Source organism: Theropithecus gelada, chromosome 1 (assembly GCF_003255815.1).
Source record: "Theropithecus gelada isolate Dixy chromosome 1, Tgel_1.0, whole genome shotgun sequence".
NCBI lineage: Eukaryota > Metazoa > Chordata > Mammalia > Primates > Cercopithecidae > Theropithecus > Theropithecus gelada.
Window position 1 is genome coordinate 164,543,544 of NC_037668.1, and position 21,092 is coordinate 164,564,635.

The 21,092-nt window shown below is 51.8% G+C and overlaps 1 protein-coding gene across 1 annotated transcript in view; it reads right to left on the bottom strand.

Moving 5' to 3' along the window:
* IGFN1 (immunoglobulin-like and fibronectin type III domain containing 1) overlaps positions 1-20,703 on the bottom strand; it is a 35,293-nt gene extending 14,590 nt beyond the window's left edge. The window contains exons 1-11 of the mRNA XM_025397102.1: positions 20,571-20,703; positions 18,367-18,486; positions 16,311-16,450; positions 14,968-15,067; positions 12,888-12,932; positions 12,614-12,659; positions 11,865-12,039; positions 10,394-10,507; positions 8,181-8,349; positions 6,722-6,994; positions 283-5,961 (exon numbers count right to left, since the gene is read on the bottom strand). Coding sequence (XP_025252887.1) covers positions 283-5,961; positions 6,722-6,994; positions 8,181-8,349; positions 10,394-10,507; positions 11,865-12,039; positions 12,614-12,659; positions 12,888-12,932; positions 14,968-15,067; positions 16,311-16,450; positions 18,367-18,486; positions 20,571-20,703 — 6,994 coding nt within the window. The remainder of the gene's footprint in view (positions 1-282; positions 5,962-6,721; positions 6,995-8,180; positions 8,350-10,393; positions 10,508-11,864; positions 12,040-12,613; positions 12,660-12,887; positions 12,933-14,967; positions 15,068-16,310; positions 16,451-18,366; positions 18,487-20,570) is intronic.
* Between the last annotated feature and the right edge of the window lie 389 nt (positions 20,704-21,092).

Below are 21,092 nucleotides of genomic sequence, written 5' to 3' on the forward strand. Positions count from 1 at the left end.
GCAAGTCACCCAGGTGAGAAGTCTGGTAACCCACAGACAGTTGGGTCAACAACTCTGGTGCTGTGGACATAAGGTTTCAAGAGCAAAGAGGTCTCCTAGGAGAACACTGAGCCTCTCACAGGCTGGACCCCATGTTCATAAAGAGGAAGAGGTTGCTTCCTAAATTTGCAAAAGGTTCCTGAGAATGGGGAGTACTGGCAGGGACAAAATCCTGGGGCTGGGGGCAGAACTGGGACAGACCCAAGCATCCCAGTGGCCAGGGAGCTCCCCACTGTCTCTAGCCCATGGGAGCCAGCTCAGCACAGAAGCACCTACCTCGGGCCTCCTTGGAGAAACTGCCAGTGCCAGGCTTATATCTGGATGTGGAACTCTGGGTAGCATCTCTCCTCTCTCCATAGATGTCCAACCTGCCATCTTTGCCACCTCTCCTGCTACCAAGGTGACCGGGGGGCTCCCGGCTCTGATCTTCATTCAGCATCTCCTCCAGGCACCCCCGGTTCTCCCCCATAGACTGCCATCCCATGCTTCCAGCCTCATCCGCTCCCCTTCTCTTTCCTCCTCCCACCTCAGCCCCTGACTGTGCCTGAGACCTGCTCCTAAGTGAGCCAGGCCTCCTGCCTGACCTCCCAGCCTCTTCCACTCCCTGTACCTCATCCTCCTTTAGGGCCCCAGGATCCTGGACCTCACCATCCTCAGCCTCCAGGGACCCCTGCTCCCCGAGGGACCTCTTTCCTCCTCTCTGTCCCTTGCCTAGCTGAGAGCTCAGGTCCTGGGCCCCTCCTGACCTATCTCCAGAGGCTCTTCTGCCAAAGGGACCATCTAAGCCATTCCAGGCTCCCTGAGGTCCTGACTCCCCAGGTTTTGGGATGACAGCATTTCCCCGCTCAGTAGAATTCCCCTTGCCCAGGATACCTGAGTCCTCTGCACCACCAGAACTGCCCTTTCCACGACTTGAACCTTTGCTATCCAGGGACCATGGGCTTCGGCATCCACCAGCCACCTCTTGGCCTGGTGTACCCTCCCTGCCCTTAAAGCCCCCTGGCCCTTCATGGATCCCACCAAAAGCGGCATCTTTTTCCTGCAGAGAACCGGAAGCTCTGGAGCCTGCGGGCTGCTTCCCAGCACCTATGCTGCCTCGGCTAAACCCCTGGTTTTCCCAGTCAGGAGCCCAGGCATTGCTCATTCCTAGTCCATCAGCAGGCCCTGATGTTGACTTGCCCCTTTCCCCAGGCATAGAGCTGCTGTCCAGATCCTGGCCTGTCCCCGCTGAGCTCCCTGAGCCTATCCTTCTGCCTCCCAAAAGTGAGTCCCCGCCTCCCTGAGATGCCAATCTCCCCTGGCCAGCAACTCTACCCCTGTCTGTCATTCCTGGGCCTGCTTTCCAGATGTCCTGTTCATGTCCAGACCCCAGAGCAGCCATTCCTGCCCAGGTTTCACCTTCTACTGCCCCCTTGCCATCAAGAAACCCAGAAGACCCCATAATCCCTGCTTGGTCTGGAGACCTATCCTTTGCCCTGGGAGCCCCTCTGTCCCTAGAAGACCCTGGAGTCCCAGAACTATCTTGCCATTCTTTGACATCTGGTTTTCCCTTGGCACCAGCAGCCTCCAAGGCCTCAGGGATCCCTGAGGTTCCATAGCCCCCAAGATCTTTGGTGGAGCCTCTCTCATCTGAAAGAGTCTGTGGCCCTCCCTGAGACCCCAGCACCCCTGGGCCCCTGGGGCTGTCTCTCTGTGCCATGCCACCTGCAGTGCCCAGCATTCCAGCCATCCCAGGTTCCACCCCAGGTCCTGCCCCATCCACAAGCCCTGTTTCCCTGGCTCGCTCTGGACCATCCTTGCAGCTCGTGCCACCCTCTGATGCTACCCAATATCCTGACCTGTGCCCCATGGCTTTGTGGCCTCTGGGTCCAGCCTCAGGTCCTATTCCAGCTAGTGAGCCTAGTACTCCAAGCCTCCCTGAACCATCTCCATAACGCATCTCACCCTCTGGCCCCATTTCTCCAGATCCTCCTGAGCCTCCCCTATAACTGACCTCACTCCCTGACCCCATGCCACCAGTTCCCCCAAAGCCTTGCCCACAACCTGCCTCACTCCTTGACAAAATGTACCCAGAATCCTCCAAACTACCCCTAGAACCTGCCTCACTCCCTAATGGGATCCTCCCAGAACCCCCTAAAACATTCTTATAACCTGCCTCACCTCCTGAACTAATTTTTCCAGAACCGCCTAAACCATTCCTGTAATCTGTATAACTCCCTGAATCCATTCCCTCAGGAGCTCCCAAATCCTTTCTATAACCTGCCTCATCCACTGACCCCATTTCCCCAGAATCCCCTAAACCATCCCTAAAACCTGCCTTACTCCCTGAACCCATTCCCTTAGGAGCCCCCAAATCCTTCCTGTAGCCTGCCTCATCCACTGACCCCATTTCCCCAGAACCCCCTAAACCATCCCTAAAACCAAAACCTGCCTTACTCCCTGAACCCATTCCCTTAGGAGCCCCCAAATCCTTCCTGTAGCCTGCCTCATCCACTGACCCCATTTCCCCAGAACCCCCTAAACCATCCCTAAAACCTGCCTTACTCCCTGAACCCATTCCCTTAGGAGCCCCCAAATCCTTCCTGTAACCTGCCTCATCCACTGACCCCATTTCCCCAGAACCCCCTAAACCATCCCTAAAACCAAAACCTGCCTTACTCCCTGAACCCACTCCCTCAGAAACCCCTAAATCTTTCCTAGAGCCTGCCTCATCAATTAACCCCATTTTCCCAGAACCCCTTAAACCACCCCTGTAACCTGCCTTGCTCCCTGAATCCATTCCCTCAGGAGCTCCCAAATTTTTCCTATAACCTGCCTCATCCATTGACCTCATTTCTCCAGAACTCCTTAAGCCATCGCTATAACCTGCCTTGCTCCCTGTGCCCATTCCCTCAGGAGCCCCCACATCCTCCCTATAACCCGACCCCATTTCCCCATAACCTCCAGTCCCATTCCTATGACCTGGTTCATCCACTGACCCCATCTCCCCAGGACCCCTTAAGCCACCCCTATAATCTGCACCCATTCCCTCAGGAACCCCCAAATCTTTCCTATAATCTGCTTCATCCATTGGCCCCATTTCCCTGGAACCCTTTAAACCACCCCTATAATCTGCCTTGCTCCCTGAACTTATTCCTTCAGGAGCCCCTAAATCTTTCCTATAATCTGCTTCATCCATTGACCCCATTGCCCCAGAACCCCCTACACCATCCCTATAAGCAGCCTTGCTCCCCGAACCCATATTCTCAGGAGTCCCCAAATCTTCCCTGTAACCTTCCTTATCCACTGACCCCATTTCCCCCGAACTCCCAATACCCTTCCTACAACCCGGCCCATCTGCTGATCCCATTCCTTGGAGGTCCCCTGACCTCTCTCTAAAGGCTGCCTCACCCCCTGGTCCTGTACTCCTAGGCCCAAGGCCCCTTGACCCTCCTCCATAGGCTGTTCTGACCCCAGTTCCCTGAGGCCCTGGAAGTTCTGATCTATCCTCATAACCCAGCACATTTACAGCCCCATAAGCCCACTGGCTCTCAGAAGCAGCCCCAGTGTGAGGTGCGAGTGCCTCAGGGTGCCTGGTATCATTCCTGTAACCAGCTCCAGCTCCAGAGGCCCTAGCACCAGGGCATCTTGTCCCATCCCCCTCACCCACTTTGCTCCCTGCCCTCAGAGACCCTGGTTCCATGGCTTCTGGACCCCCAGAGCCATCTTCATAGCCTCCTTCTCCAAAGGCCTCCAGGGCCTCTGAGGCTCTGAAGCCAGTCTGACTCCAAGGCCTTATTCTTCCAGAGCTCTCTGGTTCTGCTTCCACACATCCCATTCCAACAGTCTCCACTACTCCAGGGGCCTTGAGACCACCTCTACCCGCAGACCCCATCATCTCAGGACTCCCTAGGCTGCCATCTGAATGGTGCCCTCCCCTAGGGCCCATGCTGCCCTGGCGTGCAGAGGCCCAATTCCTGATGTCATCCACGGGTGCTCCATCAGGACCACCTGAGCCATTCTTAAGACTGGCAACTCTCCCAGACCCTCCTCCTGCAGGGCCAGAATCTTCGTTTCCTGACCACACTCCACCAGGCACCCCAGAGCCATTCCTGTATGTACCCCCTTCCTCAGACTCCATTCCCGCAGGTGCCCTAGGGGAAACTCTACAACCAGCACCATGGCCAGACCCCATTTCTCCTGGAACCCCTGAGCCATAGCTGTAACCAGCCCCGCTTTTAGGGCCTATTCCCCTAGAATATCCTAAGCCACCCTTGTACCTAGATTCCATTCTCCCAGGACCTTCCAAGTCATCCTTATAGCCTCTGGGTCCTTTTACTCTGGAGCTCCCTGACCCATTCCAGAAATCTGGTTCAGACCCTATTGACCCAGGACCTCTTAATCCTTCTGTATCTCCTAGTATCCCCCCAGATCCCTGAGCACCCAGGCCTGGAGACCTACTTAGCCCACAGCTTCTGGCATCCACCCCCTGACCAGACTCTGTCAGTCCAGCCACCTGGGTACCACCCATACCCTCTTGCCCTCCACTGGGTCCCAGCACTGTAGACCCATAGTGGGCTCCAGTTTTTCTGAGGCTAGATGGTGTGTCATCCCAAGGACTTGTGCCCTTAGATTCTATTCTGCCAACACCCCCTGCTGCTCTGTGACCTGCTGTCCACTCCTGGGAAGACTGAAAGCTTCTGGGGTCATCCCCTATCTCACCTGAGGCCCAAGCTGTTTCCTGGTCATCCCTTCCCCTGAGCTTCTGTAGGCCACCTTCGCAGCCTCTGGGGTCTCCTGGGCCTCCAGGGCCAGTTTTGTAGACACTTCCTCCAACTACAGATTCCCCCCTGCACAGACCATCTGCCTCCTGCAGTGAGTCCTCAGCTTTGATCTCAGGACTCCCATCTCCCAGAAGGAATTTTCTACCACCTGATATTGATGGTTCCTGGAAGTCCTTGCCTCCAAGTGTCTGTCCTAGAAACTCTCCTGACCCCCAGTAGCCCCAGGCTTCCCCATAGTCAGTATGTCTACCTCCCTGAGAATCCCAGGATTCAGGGCCCATACCTGCCTTGGAGCCAGAACTTCTTCCTCCAGTAAACTCCAGGGTGCCAGGACCTCCCGCCCCATTGCTGTCTCCAGCTTCTCCCAGGCCAGTCCCACTACCCCACACTACTACTCCTCTCCTTCTTTCCCTATTTGGAGCATCCCCTCTGTCCATCTCAGCCAAGCTGTCACCCTGTGAAATCTTTATCTGCTTTCCTCTTGGCCAGGACCCTACAGAATCAGACTCGTAGCCCTGCATGTCACTCTTTCCTCTCCCAGGTCTCAGTTGAGCATCCCACAGTTGCTCTGGGGCGTGCCTATCCAGTTGTCTTCCACTATCCCCTCTGTGCTCCTTTCCTTCCCTGCTGCTCCCCAGTCCTCCAGCCTGAAGCGGACTGGACCCAGCCTCCCAGCCTCCTGCTGTCCTCCAGCATTCATCACCATTGCTGTCTCTGCCACGATCTTGCTGTCGTTTTTCTGGGAGGCCCAACCCTGATTCTGAGCTCTCTCCCTGTAGATAGGGCCTCTCTGCAAGGCTTTCAGCCCAGCCTCCCTCTCTGCCAGATTGACTTTCCCTGGAAAGAGTGACTCCACTTCCCTCTGTTTCTAGAAAGCCTTCGCCTTCCTGTCCAGGGCCCCAGGCTGAGTCAGCTGCCCCCTTGTCCTCCATCAAGGAGTAGCCATGTCTGCCAAGGCCATCCCTGTCTGGGCTGGCTATGTGCTGGAACCCAGAAGCCATCCCTGCCCCCTCAAGCGAGCCCCCACTGGGGTCCTGCTCTCTGAATTTCTCTCCCTGGCTGTTGATGCTCCCAGACTCTTCTGCTCCTGAGGCCTGGGCTCCTTGCCTCTGTAGCTGGTGGTCAGCACTTGTGGACTGAAGGTCTTTATCCTTCCCAGCTTCGGTGAGTGTTTATTCATATGGAAGATCAGTGCCCACATGGAGAGACAAGAGAAAGTACCAAAACTCCTGTTAAATCTGGCCAAAGCACCTGCCTGAGCCCAACTGCTTGCCTGACCTACGCTTCCCCAGGAGAGAAGCAAGCTGACCACCTGGCAAGGCAGCCAGGGTGTTCCAGGGATGGATGGGTGAATCCCATCACCACCTCCCCCAGTCCCATACCCACAGGCCACCCTGCTACAGGCTTCTTGAGGATTTTGGAGAAAATGCATAAGCCAAAAGTCATTTGTTTATCAAACTGCCGCAGCAGGTGCATGGTTTTTAAAATATCAACTTGCTCTATCACCTGCCTTACTTATGTCCAATTTACACTTTCCTGGGAACATCTTGAACCCAAATTTCAATCCCCAGGGAGGTTTGAGAGTGCGCTCTGGTCTGGTGCAGGGCCTTCTCACCCAGACTGAACCTGGGCCACTGTCCCAAGGCTGCCTAGGACCCTAGAGCCATCTGTGCCCCAGAGTAATTCCAAGAGACCCAGTGGAGCAGACACAGCTGAGAAGGGTTGGGTTGGCCATGAAAGTCTGCACAGCAATGGGTGGAGAATAATCTAAGGAGCCTTCCTTATTCTCTCTGAGCAAGGGAATCGTTCCAGAGCAAATGGCTGACCAGAGGAAATCCCACTGCCTCACCTTCCTCATGCCTCCGCAGCCCCGAGGTCTTCCCTGGAGGCAAAGAAAGACAGAGATGTGAAGCACTCACCTTCAACCACCAGCCAGGCGCTGGAAGTGTAGAGCCCAGTGCCCAGCGAGTAGGGGCCCATGTCTGAGAAACGGGCGCCCCTCACCACCAGCCGGTGGGTCAGCCCGTCGGGGGACACAAACACTTCATATTTGTCACTGGGGTGGAGTAGCCGGTGCCGGAAATGCCAGGCTGCACTAGGGCAGGGGCTGGAGAAGGTACATTCGAAGACTGCGTCACCGTGCTCCTCACAGTGGGTCTCCGCCAGTGGGACCACCACTCTTGGGGGTATGGCTGCCAGGGAAGCAGGAATGGGGATATCAGCTTGATGGTATGACACAGTGTGACCTGAGGCGGCAAGGCTGGCCGTTCAGAAATCCTGGCTTAGACCAGCTCAGCCACAAACTCCCTGTGTTACCTGGGATAGGTCGCCTCTGGACCTCAGGTATCAATTTCCCCTACATAAAATGAGGGGTTAGAATTATGAGCAATAAGGCTTATTTTCAACTCTAGGATTCCATACTTCTAAACCCAAAAGTTCTATTTGGGGACAAGGTGGATGCATGAAGAAAACCACTATGCTAAGAGCCAGTACTTTATCTTATTCATCCTTTATCTTATTCATCCAAGTAATAATTGCTTACCCCCAGGTAAGTATTATTAATTTCTTCTTACAGGTGAGAAAACTGAGGCTTAAAAAGTTAAATAACTTGCTCCAGTCTTATGCAGTTAAGAGAAACCAAGATTCACACCAGGGTCTGGCTGACTCCCAAACCCGCACTCCTTTTCCCAAACTGCACTGTTTTCAGGCTTCTCAAAGTCCCATCTGGGCACCTCCCCACTGCTGGGACACATAACCCCCTTCTCTCTCCCCCAACCTCGATTTAGCCATGTTCTTAGGACATGCTCCCTTCCCCAGGCCTCTCCTTGTCCTTTCAAGAACCCCCTTGAGCTGGCAGGTTGCTCTGAGAGTGATATGGACACAGGTACTCATGGGGATGGCACAGAGTTTGATGAAGGAGGAGTGGCAGTTCCTAGATAGGGAAGGAATACAGGAAGCAGAAAAGGAAAGGTCTGTATGGAGCGCAAGGATGCCTAACCCAGAGATTCTTGCTAGGGCTTTGTGGGAGATGAGGACATGCAACAGAAAGGAGTTCTAGAGGCTATGCAATTAGTCTGGATCTGATCTGAAAATAATTGGTGGCTGCAGAAGGTCTGAGCAGAGGCATGACACATATGTTCTGTGTCTGTGACGGTAATTCAGTAGAACCCAGCTCAGCACCAGGAGAGATAACTTGCACCGAGGCTTTGGAAAACAGAAAGCATCAAAATTTGGCCATCTAGGTATGTGTCCGTCTCCCAGTTGTCTTTGCAGCTGGGGCCACATCACATTTACCCCCCGACACACACATTGCACCAACATGGACTCCACTTCTCACAGATCTCCCCGACTCCAACTTCGGCAGTGTAGACCACTCACCACTGGCCTCCAGTTCTGTGGAGAAGACCACAGCATCCTCCACCTTGACCTGGTAAATGCCAGAGTCCTCAGGCCTCAAGTCTTGGATCTGGAACTCATAACGCTTTCCCAGCCGGCGCAGACAGTGCTTGGTCTGGTTGTTGAAGCCATAGGGGATCATCTCACCATCCTAAGGCCGGAAAAGGAAGAGGAGGTGGGCCTCAGCGGGTCCTCAGTGCTTCCTGCCCCAGTCCCATTCTGGCTATAACCAGCAGTTTTCTCCCACAGGCCCAATCACCAGACAACAGATTCCTGGAACCATAGAGGAGCTGGGATGGGGTGGACAGCAGGGCCTGGAGGACATGGGAACAGGGATTGTGAGCTGGATGGGAATCCATGCTCTAGGAATGTCCATGGAGTGAAAAGTCTGCAAGTGTTATACAAAGGGGCACCTGAAGTTGCTGACATTCCAGCTCAGGCTATGAGTAGAGTTACTCCCCAGCAGCCCTGCGAGGATAGCAGGGGAGGCTGGACATGACACCAATGGCCCACGGGCCCTAGCTCAACTTATTCACCAACAGGAACTTGCAGAGAATACCATCAGATATCCATAAGGCTCTACAAACCCAGTAATCTATATGCATACCTACTTTAAGCCCTAGATAGGTTTGCTACTTGCTGAATATTAACAACAGCTAATACTTATTAGGGGCCCACTGTGTGCCAGGCACTGTTTTAAGTACTTAGGACACATCAATGCCTAAAAAAAGATTCCTGCTCTCACTAGCTAAAATCCTATGGGGGAAAAATATAAATAATAAATGTCATAAATAAGTAAATAATTTATGTTAGAAAGAAATAGAACTGGCCGGGCGTGATGGCTCATGCATGTAATCCCAGCACTTTGGGAGGCTGAGGCGGGTGAATCACTTGAGGTCAGGAGTTCAAGACCAGCCTGGAAAACATGGTGAAACCCCATCTGTACTGAAAATATGAAAAATTAGCTGGGTGTGGTGGCAAACACCTGTAATCCCAGCTACTCGGGAGTCCGAGGCAGGAGAATTGATTGAACCTGGGAGGGAGAGGTTTCAGTGAGCTGAGATTGCACCACTGCACTCCAGCCTGGGCAACAGAGTAAGACCCTGTAGAAGGAAAGAAAGAGAGAGAAAGAGATGGAAGAAAGAAAGAAAGAAAGAAAGAAAGAAAGAAAGAAAGAAAGAAAGAAAGAAAGAAAGAAAGAAAGAAAGAAAGAAAAGGAAAGGAAAGGAAGAAAGGAAGGGAAAGAAAGAAAGAAAAGGGAAAAAAGGAAGCAAGGAAGGAAAGAAGGAAGAGAGAGAGAGAAAAGGAAAAAAGGAAAGAAGGAAGAGAGAGAGAGAAATAAAGAGAAGAGAGAACCAGGGAACAAAAAGGTAGATATGGGTCCAGGGCTCCTGAGTGCTAGGACGGGGCTGGAGGGACATAGTGGAATCACACAGAGTGGCCAAGGGAAGGCTCTCTGCCATGAAGGAATGAGCCCTGTTGATATCAGGGATGAGCATGCCAAGCAGAGGGAACAGCTGGGGCAAAGGAACAGGGATGAGGCCAGTGGGGCAGGAACAGAGGGACAAGGGGAAGAGAAGCAGGAATGAGCAGAGAGGTGAGGGGAGGGGCAAGTCACGCATGATGTCATTTAGCGCTGCAGTACACCGTGAGGCGAGTCCTATATTATCCCCAGTTCACAAATGAGGAAACTGAGGCACGGGGAAGATAAGTATCTTGTCTGAGGTCACACAGCTTATAAGTGATGAAGCTGGATGAGTCTGGCTACAGAACTAGCCAAATTTTACCAGCACCTCCCCACCTGCCGCTGCCCCCATCTGGTTGGCAGGTAACTACTCCTAGAGCCCAGGTAGGGATGTATGAAGTCTCTGGAAAGAAAGCTCAGATGGAAAGGGGCGCACTTTCTCAGAACCCTCTTTTCACCCCCATGCTCTGGTGTTAGACACAATTTACAGAGAGTCACAAGCCCAGCTGGAGAGACTGGTTGCTCAGTGTGAGATAAGAAGTCCTTGTGGATGGATGGTCTACACCAGGGTTTGGCCCAACTCCAACCAGGAACTCCATGGGATGAGGGGCTCACCATTTGTGTGCTCTGGTTGTTCCCATGGAGGAATTCAGGGTACCCACAGTTCTCTCCCCACTAGTCCTGCAGCATCCCTGCCAGATCCCCCCACTCATAGCCCCTCCAGCCTCACCTTATACAGGTAAATCTTGCTCTGAGAATCCTTGAGATCCAGCTCCAGGTCAAACTTTGCAATCCCATCCTTGGTGACCCTGATGTGTCTTAAGCTGGAGATGGCGTTGATGTACTACAAAGCAGACAAACCCACCAGGAGAGTTCATGAAGTTCTCTCTTCGGGGCACTCCAAACCCTCATAGGTCCTGGTACCATCCCAGGCCCACGGCGTCCCAGATGAGCATGCATTGGCCCCTTTTACAAGTGGGGAAAAGTAAGCCCCTCAAGGAAGGAAATTCTCCAAGATGAGAGATCAGATCAAGAAGACAACCAAGAAAAGAACCCAGGTGCCCAGGTGCTAGAACTCAGTAGGGCATTTCAATTCATCTGTACTTCTAACAAACATTAGTTGAACACCTACTGTGTGCAAAGCTCTGTGCTAGGTCCTGTGTCAAAGCCAATGAGAAAGCTTTGAGGAGAGAAGGTTGAGACCCTAGGTGTAAGGAAACTTATCCTTCAAGGGGATAAGATACTATTTTCAGGATAATGAAAACGAGTTGTTTTCTATTTTCAGAAGAAAAATTAGACTTATGTTATAGTTAAGTTAGACACAGGGAAGAAATTCCTGTACAGCTGATAAGATTCTGGGATCAGAGTGCTAATGGGAACTGTAAAATTCCTTTCCATGAAAGCCTTTAGAAATAAACCAGGTAGGTGGGCGTGGTGGCTCATGCCTGTAATCCCAGCACTTTGGGAGGCCGAGGCGGGCAGATCACGAGTTCAGGAGATTGAGACCATCCTGGCTAACACGGTGAAACCCCATCTCTACTAAAAATACAAAAAGTTAGCTGGGCGTGGTGGCAGGCGCCTGTAGTCCCAGCTACTCAGAAGGCTGAGGCAGGAGAATGGCATGAACCCAGGAGGCGGAGCTTGCAGTGAGCCAAGATTGTGCTACTGCACTCCAGCCTGGGCAACAGAGTGAGACTCCATCTCAAAAAAAAAAAAAAAAAAGGAGAAATAAACCAACGAGGTACCGCCCCCCCCAATCTGGTGACAATGGTAATGATAGCAAAAATCAAGCCCTTACCATGTATCAGGCACTAAGCTAAGTACTTTAAGTACATTCTCTCATTATCCTCCCAATAACCCTGCGAGGTAGGCATGACTATAATTCCCATTTTACAGATGAAGAATCCAAGATACAGAGGCCCTAACTCTTCCAAAGCTCCAGAGTTTAGTAAGTATCAGAACCAGGTTGCAAAGGCAGGACACCAACCTGGGATCCCAAGGCCTTAGCCAGATACCCCATTGGGGACTAGATGGAGACAGGCCCCTCGATCATACTTGGTTTCCTAAGTTCTGCCTCCAAGCCCACCTCCAGGTGTGAGGCACCTATGGTCCAGATGTGAGGGGTGGGCATGGGGTGAGGCACCTGTGGTTCAGGTGTGTGGGGTGGGCATGGAGTGAGGGGTGGCCATGGAGTGAGGCACCTGTGCCATCTTGTCCTCCTGCTCCTTCTTCATCTCCTGTAGCTTGCGCAGCATGCCACGGTAGTCGACGATGCCGTACTTCATGCAGATCTGTTCGTAGTCCTTCCTGTCTGCCGTCATCAGCAGCTGCCATACCTGCTCAAGGTCTATCTTTTTCTCAGGGGCTGGTGGGGCCCTGGGGAGCAAGGCCAGCCGGTCAGAGGCCAGAGGAACCCCTGCTCCTTTGTTGGCCACCTGGCTCTGGTGCCCCAAGTAGTTCTAGGAAGCTGCTCTATCTGCACTCAAGGAAATACAGAGCCTGGAATCTCTGGGACTGACCACTTTTGGGGCCAGAAGGATTCAGAGATGGGTGGGGCGAGCCTCAGCCTCACCCCACAACTTTCAGGAGAAATGCTTCTAACAACCTGTATTGTAGATTTCTAAGTAAGATGTCTGGGGAAAGTGGGTGTTGCATTGTTCTGTTGCTTTAAAAACAAAGTTACATCATTGTTCCAGTGGACCACCACATTTTGCAAAGGAGGAAATCAGAGGAGAGATGATTAACTCAAGGATATAGAGCTTTGAAATGGCAGAGCTAGATCCAGAATTCCCAGTTCAGTCCCCTTCCCATCCTCCCATCTGCTACAGGCAGTCTAGCTCCCTGCTGTGTTGGGTGGAGGTGCGGCCCAAGCCCAGCTTACTTATGGAAATAGTAGGGAGTGAATACTATGGGAGGCTCCAAAATCCCTCATGGACAGGCCCAAACCCACCTCTTTTTCAGCAACTTCCGGAAGTCCATCAGCTCCTTCCTGAGGTCTGGAAAAGGAGCAGGAATGAGGCCTCAGTCCCAGGTGGGATGCCTGAGGGTTGATGCAGGGCTTTTCTGTGTGCCCATGCTGACAACCAAGCCTTTGGAAGGGGCTCTCCTGAAGACTGGTGGTGACCCACAAGGTGTGCATGGTGGCTCAACCAGGCAGGGAACACCAGGAAAGGAGTAGTCTATCTCCCACAGGCCCCAAGGAGATTTCTGACAAATCTGCCTACCTTCCTGTGGTTCCTTGTGTCTCTTCCGATTCTTCCGAAAGCCAACTGGATCATCCAGGGAGGAGAGGAAGGAGTCGATGTGGACAAGCAGGGAGAGAAGTAAGACACATTGACGGTCTTCCTGAGAAACTGATGGAGTCCCAGAGCCCTGCTCTCCCCACTGTCCTCTAAGGCGTGGATGATCCCAGCAAGAGGGATGGAGCAGGATGGAGGGTCTGTCCATCATAAGCTTTTTTACCCCAGAGCCTTACCCATGACCAAGGGGACCAACCTAAGCATCATCTCATGCAGAGGAGGCCCAGTCATGTGTCCACAGGGGCCAGGGAGGTGGCAGAAATGCGTGAAGCAGACATTGGCAACCACAACAAACTCAAGAGTATCTAAAGGGGCAGCTGCTCTTTCACTCCACCTGGGAGCTGCCGTATCAGGGTATAAGCCCAATATTACCAAATAGGTCAGACACTGCTGTTTGGCTAATCCTGCAGCCATTTGTAATCCTCATCATCTGCTTCCACTAGAGAGGCTGAAAAAGCTAAACACTCGCCTTCCCAGCTTCCCTTGCAACTAGCAGTGCTCATGTGACACCGTCCTGACCAATGAGCTCCAGGAATTTCTGAGAAAGCCTTTGCTTCCTCTATAAAAAAGGTGGATGGGCTGGTCATGGTGTTTCATGCCTATAATCCCAGCACTTTGGGAGGCCAAAGTGGGAGGATAGCTTGAGCCCAAGAGTTCCAGACCAGCCTGGGCAACATAGGGAGACCCCACCGCTGCAGAAAAAAAAAAAAAATCAAAAAATTAGCTGGGTGTGATGACGCATGCATGTAGTCCCAGTTACTTGGGAGGCTGAGGTGGGAGGATCACTTGGTCCTGGGAGGTCAAGTCTGCAGTGAGCCATAATCATACCACTGCACTCCAGCCTGGGCAACAGGTCTCAAAAAATAAAAAATAAAAGGCCAGGCACAGTGGCTCATGCCTATAATCCCAGCACTTTGGCAGGCTGAGGTGGGCGGGTCACCTGAGGTCAGAAGTTTGAGAACAGCCTAGCCAATATGGTGAAACCCTGTTTCAATTAAAAATACAAAAATTAGCCAGGCGTGGTGGCGCACACCTGTAATCCCAGCTACTCAGGGGGCTGAGGCTGGAGAGTGGCTTGAACCTGGGAGGCAGAGGTTGCAGTGAGCCAAGATTGCGCCACTGCACTCCAGCCTGTGTGATGGAGCGAGACTCCATCTCAAAAATATAAAAATAAAAATAAGAGAGGCAGATGGACCTGAGCCACCTCTTCCACCTTCCTACCTTGAACATGGATTAGGTTTGGATCTGCCATGGCCCTCTTATGGCCATGAGGTGATAAGCCAATCTGCTAAGGATGGCAGAGCAGTGGGACCAAAGGAATCAGCTGTCTGATGGCAGCCGTGAGCTGTGGTATGAGCCCTGGACACCATTTGCAAAACTTCTTATATGAAGGAATGAAATATCTTTATTTCTTAGGCTACTCTTAGTAGGATTTTCTGTTACTTGTAGGCAGATCAATTGTAAGCATAATCAATGGCGGGACTAGACCTGCTTCCTCAAGAAATATTTTAATTACTACCTTTTAATTACTACAGGTTGACAATTTTTAAAATTTCAAATACCACGCACGCCCAAATACACGTCTGAGGGAGAATTTGGCCTTTGCATGACCTGTTTGTTAACTCTGGCATAGGCCTGTCCAAAATATACAAATATCCTTTGCACGGTGGAGAAACTGAGACCCAGAGAGGAAAATAAAGCCCATTCAATGAGTTAGCAGAAGCTCTAGGACTAGAAGCCAGCTTTCAGGTCCTGCTCATTTACTGGGCCAAGAGAATATCCTTCAGAGCATCTGCCAAGGTGTGCCTTTTTAAACACATGCAGACTTCAGTGTGCATGTGGATGAAGCCGGGGGCCCAGCACAAGCGGGGGCTGCAGCAGCGGCGGCAGCCTCAGTGGGCCTCCCTCCCCTCTGCTCCCCTCCCTCACTAGCCACGGGGCCTCTGATTCCTCTGTGGGCTCTCTGCCCTGTGCACTGATGAGACAAGCTCAGGGAAAAGCCCACCTTCAATGACGGTGAGTCTCGCTGAGCACGTGGCCTCTCCGTACATATTTACTGCTGTGCAGCGGTACAGATCCGTGTCCTCACCTGTCAGCTTGTTGATCTGCAGAAAGGCCAAGGGCAGAGGAGCAGGGCTACCATGTCCCCTTCCTCCATTTACTAGACACGGCTATGTGTTGGGGGTATAAAGTGATTAAGACATGGTGCTAGTCCTTATGGAGCTCATAGTCTTTATCAGGAAAGACAGATCTCAAAACAAAAACCTGGTTCGGGACAGAGGGTGGATGTACCGATTCTTTGCCATCAGAGACAATGTAGCATAGTAGAAAGAGTGTGATTTTGGGGTCAGATGGATCTGGGCCTGAAAACAGTCTCTGTCCTGTATTACTGGCTGTGGGACCTTGAGCAAGTTATCTAACTTCTCTCAACTTCAGTTTCTTCATTTATAAGATGGGAATATAATTCCTCAAAAAAGTGGTGAATGATTAGAATTAAATATATAATCTATGTCAAATGTTTAGCCCCTGGGACATAGTAGGGCCTGGCACATAGTAGGTATCCCATAGTTAGTATTTATAGTATTGCTCAGATTAGCCAAGATTGATTGAGTACTCACTATAGGCCAGGCACTAGCTAGACACTTTACATAAAACTTTCATCCTCATAGCAGCTCCTGGCCAGGCACAGTGGCTCATTCTGTAATCCCAGCACTTTGGGAGGCCGAGGCAGACAGATCACCGTTGGTCAGGAGTTCAAGGCTAGCCTGGCCAACATGGTGAAACCCCTTCTCTACTAAAAATACAAAAATCAGCTGGGCGTGAAGGCGCATGCCTATGATCCCAGCTACTTGGGAGGCCGAAGCAGGAGAATCGCTTGAACCCGGGAGGCGGAGGTTGCAGTGAGCCGAGATCATGCCATTGCACTCCAGCCTGGGCAACAGAGCGAGATCTGTCTCAACAACAACAACAACTCATAACAACTCCTTAAAGCAGGTCCTGTTATTACCCCATTTTTACAAATGAGGAGACAGAGATAGAAAGAGTAAAGTGACTTTCCAAAGCCAAGGTGGTGGGCCTGGGATTGTAACCCCAGCAGTCTGACTTCAGAGCTTGAGCTCTTAAGCTCCAATCTACATCACCTTCCCGGTTATCAGCAGAGGTATCTGAGAGCCTGCCAGATCCATTCTTGGCTCAGTCAACTTTGAGTCACAAGATGGAGTTGAATGGATTCAACTTCAACAAGGAGTATGTCTTACTCCTTTAGGGCCTGAAGGCTGCCAAAGAGATCTTCAACGGGATGGGAAAAGATGAATAGACCCTGGTCGGGGGAAGAGCTATGGTTATTACCTGCAGCACATGCTCCTTGCTGCCAGGGCTGGAGGAGATCTTGTACTTGCTGGAGTCACTGAGGTCACCTTTGGAGTTCTGCCAATGCACCTCGGGCCTGGGCTCCCCACAGACCACAGCCCGAAAGATAGCATTTTTCCCTGCAGCAGGAAGAGACGAGCAGGAAGACTGACAACTTGGGAGAAGGTGACTGTATACTTTATTTAAATTCTAATTTACATCATCTTCCTCATCTAGGTATTTCAACAGCCCCTTCCAAAAAGGGTGCCAGGCCTGGGTCCCCTTGACTCAGCACTTGGAACAGGCAGGTAGAAAGCAGCAGATTCCAGGCACCCAGAGGGCAGTCCTTCCTCTTTCTGTATTGCGGAAGCTTGGGCTGCTTGAGGGAAAGAGATAGGTGGACTGACCCTGGTGAAAGGGGAGGCCAGCAGGGCTTTAGGGGAGAGGGGCTTTTCTTGAGAGTGGGTGAGCAAGGAGTCTGAAGGCTCTGCCAAGACTGGGAAGGGAATGAGATTTTGTGAGTTCCGGCCGGGCACAGGGGCTTACGCCTGTAATCCCAGCACTTTGGGAGGCCAAGGTGGGCAGATCGCCTGAAGTCAGGAGTTCGAGAGCAGTCTGGCCAACATGGTGAAACCCCATCTCTACTAAAAACACAAAAATTAGCCAGGCGTGGTGGTGCGTGCCTGTAATCCCATCTACTTGGGAGGCTGAGGCAGGAAAATTGCTTGAACCCTGGAAGCAGAGGTTGTAGTGAGCAGAGATCACACCACTGCACTCCAACCTAGGTGACAGAGTGAGATACCATCTCAAAAAAAAGAGAGATTTTTGTGGGTTCCCTTCCCATTCCTACTCTCTAGAGGGAAGAGGAATCACAACCACGGGAAAGAATGGCTATTTGGTGCCCAAAGGAGCTGGTGCTGAGACATAGGTTCCAACCTCAGAAAAGACCCCAAGCTCCATGTCTGGCATGGAGACCTGGGAAATGCCTGCCCTCAAAGAATCCCTCAGCCTCCCACCAGGAACATCTTAGTAGAGAGCAATATAGACTAAAGGCCCAAGGGCCCGTCCCAATTTCTCATTACCTTGTTCCAGATTTAGAAAAATAAGATACCATTCTTTGGCCAGGTGCGGTGGCTCACGCCTGTAATCCCAGCACTTTGGGAGGCCAAGGCAGGTGGATTAGCTGAGGTCGGGAGTTTGCGACCAGCCTGACCAACATGGAGAAACCCTGTCTCTACTAAAAATACCAAAAAATTAGCCAGACATGGTGGCCCATGCCTATAATCCCAGCTACTTGGGAGGCCAAGGCAGGAGAATCTCTTAAACCCAGGAGGCGGAGGTTGCAGTGAGCTGAGATCGAGCTATTGCACTCCAGCCTGGGCAACAAGAGCAAAACTCCGTCTCAAATACTAATACTAATACTAATACTAACACTAATACTAATAGAAAAAAGAAAAATAAAATACCATTCTTTTTCTTATTACGAGGATGCTATTAACTAAAATTTATTGCAGGGATGTGTGTTGGGGAAAGAACACCAATTTCCACTTTTTCCCCAATAAGCCTTTGTTCCCACCACTTTTCTGGGCACTTTCTTATGTGGCCTTCTAGAAGGGCCTTCCTGAGCCCAGCCTGTGAGCCACTGCGGGTGCTGCTGCCTGGAAGCGAGGATTGGGAGGAATCACATTAACTGTATTAACAGTGCCTATCTGCAGCGGTGGCTTTGAGGAGAGGAGAGAGGGACCAGAAAACACCACAACCTTTCCCTGCTCCCCAATTTAGCATTTTTCCATCCTTGCCCCCCAGATATTTCTCACACTGGAATAGCATGTTGTCTCTTCATTCTCTTTATCCACTCTTTTCCCCAGGTCCCTTGTCACTTCTAGGGTTCCAGGTAAGCACGTACCCCCTTAAGGATAGGAGGGAGCCAGGCTATGGTCTGGTGATGGATGTAGGGCCTGGGTGTCCAGGAAGGTGTGTGCCCTAGTCCTCTCCCCTGGGAGGTAGGACAGCAGAAATCTTGCTTCCCCTCCACAGCTCCCCTCTGGGCTCTCACCCTCTGGCAGAGCCAAGGTGACGGGCTTCTGCTCAAAGTCCGGCGTGCTGCAGCCTTCAGGGATCTCCTCCACCAGCTGCCAGATGCTTACCCCAGGGATATGGGACTTCCGGAACTTTCCTGAAGAATGCAGGAGAGAGGGAGGTGGGCCTTCCACCTTCTCCCTATTGGGTGACCCTTCAACAGAATGGGCATCCATCCACTCGCCCAAGGAGCAAGAAGCCCCTTCTCGCTCCTACTGTTGGGGCAGGATTTTTGTCCTACCTCCCGCCTGTGCACAGTGCTTTTTAATTCTCTAATGGGAATCTGGTGGCACCCCTCAGGTAATGTGAATGGAGCCTCTAGGAAGTGGGTGGGGCACCCTGGGAAGACCCTGAGTGTGTCACTGGAGAAAAGCTTGGAAGAGAGAGTGGGAAAGGGCTCCTTTTCAGGAAGCGGGAGCTCATGTGGGGGCTCTGCACCCCTTATTCAGGAAAACAAATTGAAATCCAAAGCCAAGACTCTTAAAAAAAAAAAAAAAAAAAAAGGCCCAGCACAATGGCTCATGCCTGTAATCCCAGCACTTTGGGAGGCCAAGGCGGGCAGATTGCGTGAGATCCGGTGTTTGAGACCAGCCTGGCCAACATGGTGAAACCCCATCTCTACTAAAAATACAAAAATTAGCCAGGCATGGTGGCACATGCTTATAATCCCAGCTACTCGGGAGACTGAGGCAGGAGAATCACCTGAACCCAGGAGGCGGAGGTTCCAGTGAGCCAAGATTGTGCCACTGCACTCCAGCTTGGGCAACAGAGTGAGGCTCTGTCTCAAAATCAGCAGCAACAACAACAACAACAAACAAGATGGGCACGTCCCAGAAATCTCTGATCCCTACCACTTCTCTCCTCTCTGTCCTGGTAAGGATTGCCAGGGAGGGTTGGGGAGGGGAGGTTTGTTCTCTTACCTGCCATAGTTCTGCCTCCTCTTTGACTCCTCTCAGGGTAGAAGTTCTATTTTCCTGAGAACAGAAATGGAATTGCTTTTGAGAGATCCAGCCTGGTCTCACCCCACCCCTCCCACACCATCAGTGCATAAGCCAATGTCTGGGGTAGGAGCTGGAAAAAGCTGCTGCCCCCAAGAGCTTTTCTAACCCACTAATGGCACTGATTGGTTTCCTGCAATTCCCTGTCCCCTGCAAAACCAATTTCCCAGAGACCAGGGAGTGGGTAGGATGCTACCCAGTTGGTAACATTCCCAGGTAAAGGGAACCATAGGCTGAGCCTGCACACTGTGCTGGTGGCCTGGCCTCCTGGTGGGACCCCACGCCTGATGACCCTGCCCAGAGGGTGAGACACAACCTTCCCAAACCTGAGGAAATCAGATCCATTCAGGATCCTTCCAGCTGTGTAACAGCTTGCCCCATTGACTTTGGAATGAGAATTCTCCAAGGACATTCTTTGGGACTCCTGGCTCCTTCCCCAACTCTGAAATTTTCTGGCAGGACCCCAAAGTCCTCTACCTCCCACATTCATAGAATCCTTCCGGTCACAAGGTCTGCAGGGGAGAGTCCTCAACTTTGCTGCTCTTAAGTTCTTCTTGGCCCAGGCCCATAGGATCCCCATAAATCCATCTGCTCCCCTCTGAAGCCAGTGAATTATAGTGTCAGGTGAACAGGAGTATTTTCCATTCTGTCACCACCACCATCTCTCCCGATTTCCTCTTAATTGCATCCATCTGTTATGGTCAATGGGGAGTCCCACACAGGAGAGGAAGGGGGTTGGCTCTGGGATGGGATGAGAGTCATAAATTGGGGTGGGGAGATGTTTTGAAAGAGTTCTCCAGCAGTCCCACCCTCTGTGCGATTGGCCCACGGCCAAGCGGTTCCATTTTGGGGACTCCATTTTCTGCCCAAAAAGCCCTGTCATTAATATAGAATCACACATGACAGAGCGAATTCCTCTCTCCCATGGAGATCGTTCCATTTCGCAATGGCCCACCCACTGGCACTTCTGGCCCCTGGCGGCCCCTCACCAGCCCAGCCGCTGCACACTAGTGTGCCGGAATGCCATGGTACGCCAACTGCGTTCTGGAGTGGTCACAGGTGCCACAGGCGTTATGCCGAAGGGAGTCACGAGGAAGGGTGGGAGGGAGGACAGTCACCAACGGATGAGGACCCAGCTGGCCATGGCCAGGGGGAGGGCTGTATGGGCCCCCGTCCCACCCACCCCTCAGTGCAGCCTCCTGGCAAGTGCGCTGGCAGCAGTCGGAGACCCCACACTGGAGTAGTCTGAGTTCAACACAGCTATCTGAGTCATCATCCCCATCGTCACACACATCATCACCATGAGCAGCTATCATCCTGTTACTCAGCTATTGGTAACACATGAAGAAGGATAACGATGATACCACTCTTCTCCCTCCAGCCTCCTGCCTACAGCTCCCAGCTGAGGAGGGCAAAAGAAGCAAAACCCTTGGGGGATCTTAGGGGTGTGACATTAAGCCATCCACTTCTGGTGCTCCACCATCTTCTAAAATAAGCCAGATTTGGTACAAAGTCAATGACATGGGGGAAGAGATCTGTTGAGTTGGAGACTAGAGGGATGTGGTCTCAGTTGGAAGAAATGAGAAAGGAAGTGAATTCTCTCCTCCATAATTCATTCCCACATTTAAGAAGTCCAATTGTTCCCAAAAGCAAATGTCAGCTTGTGTCCTTACTTCAGCTGTCCCAGCAACACTCTCAGCACTGG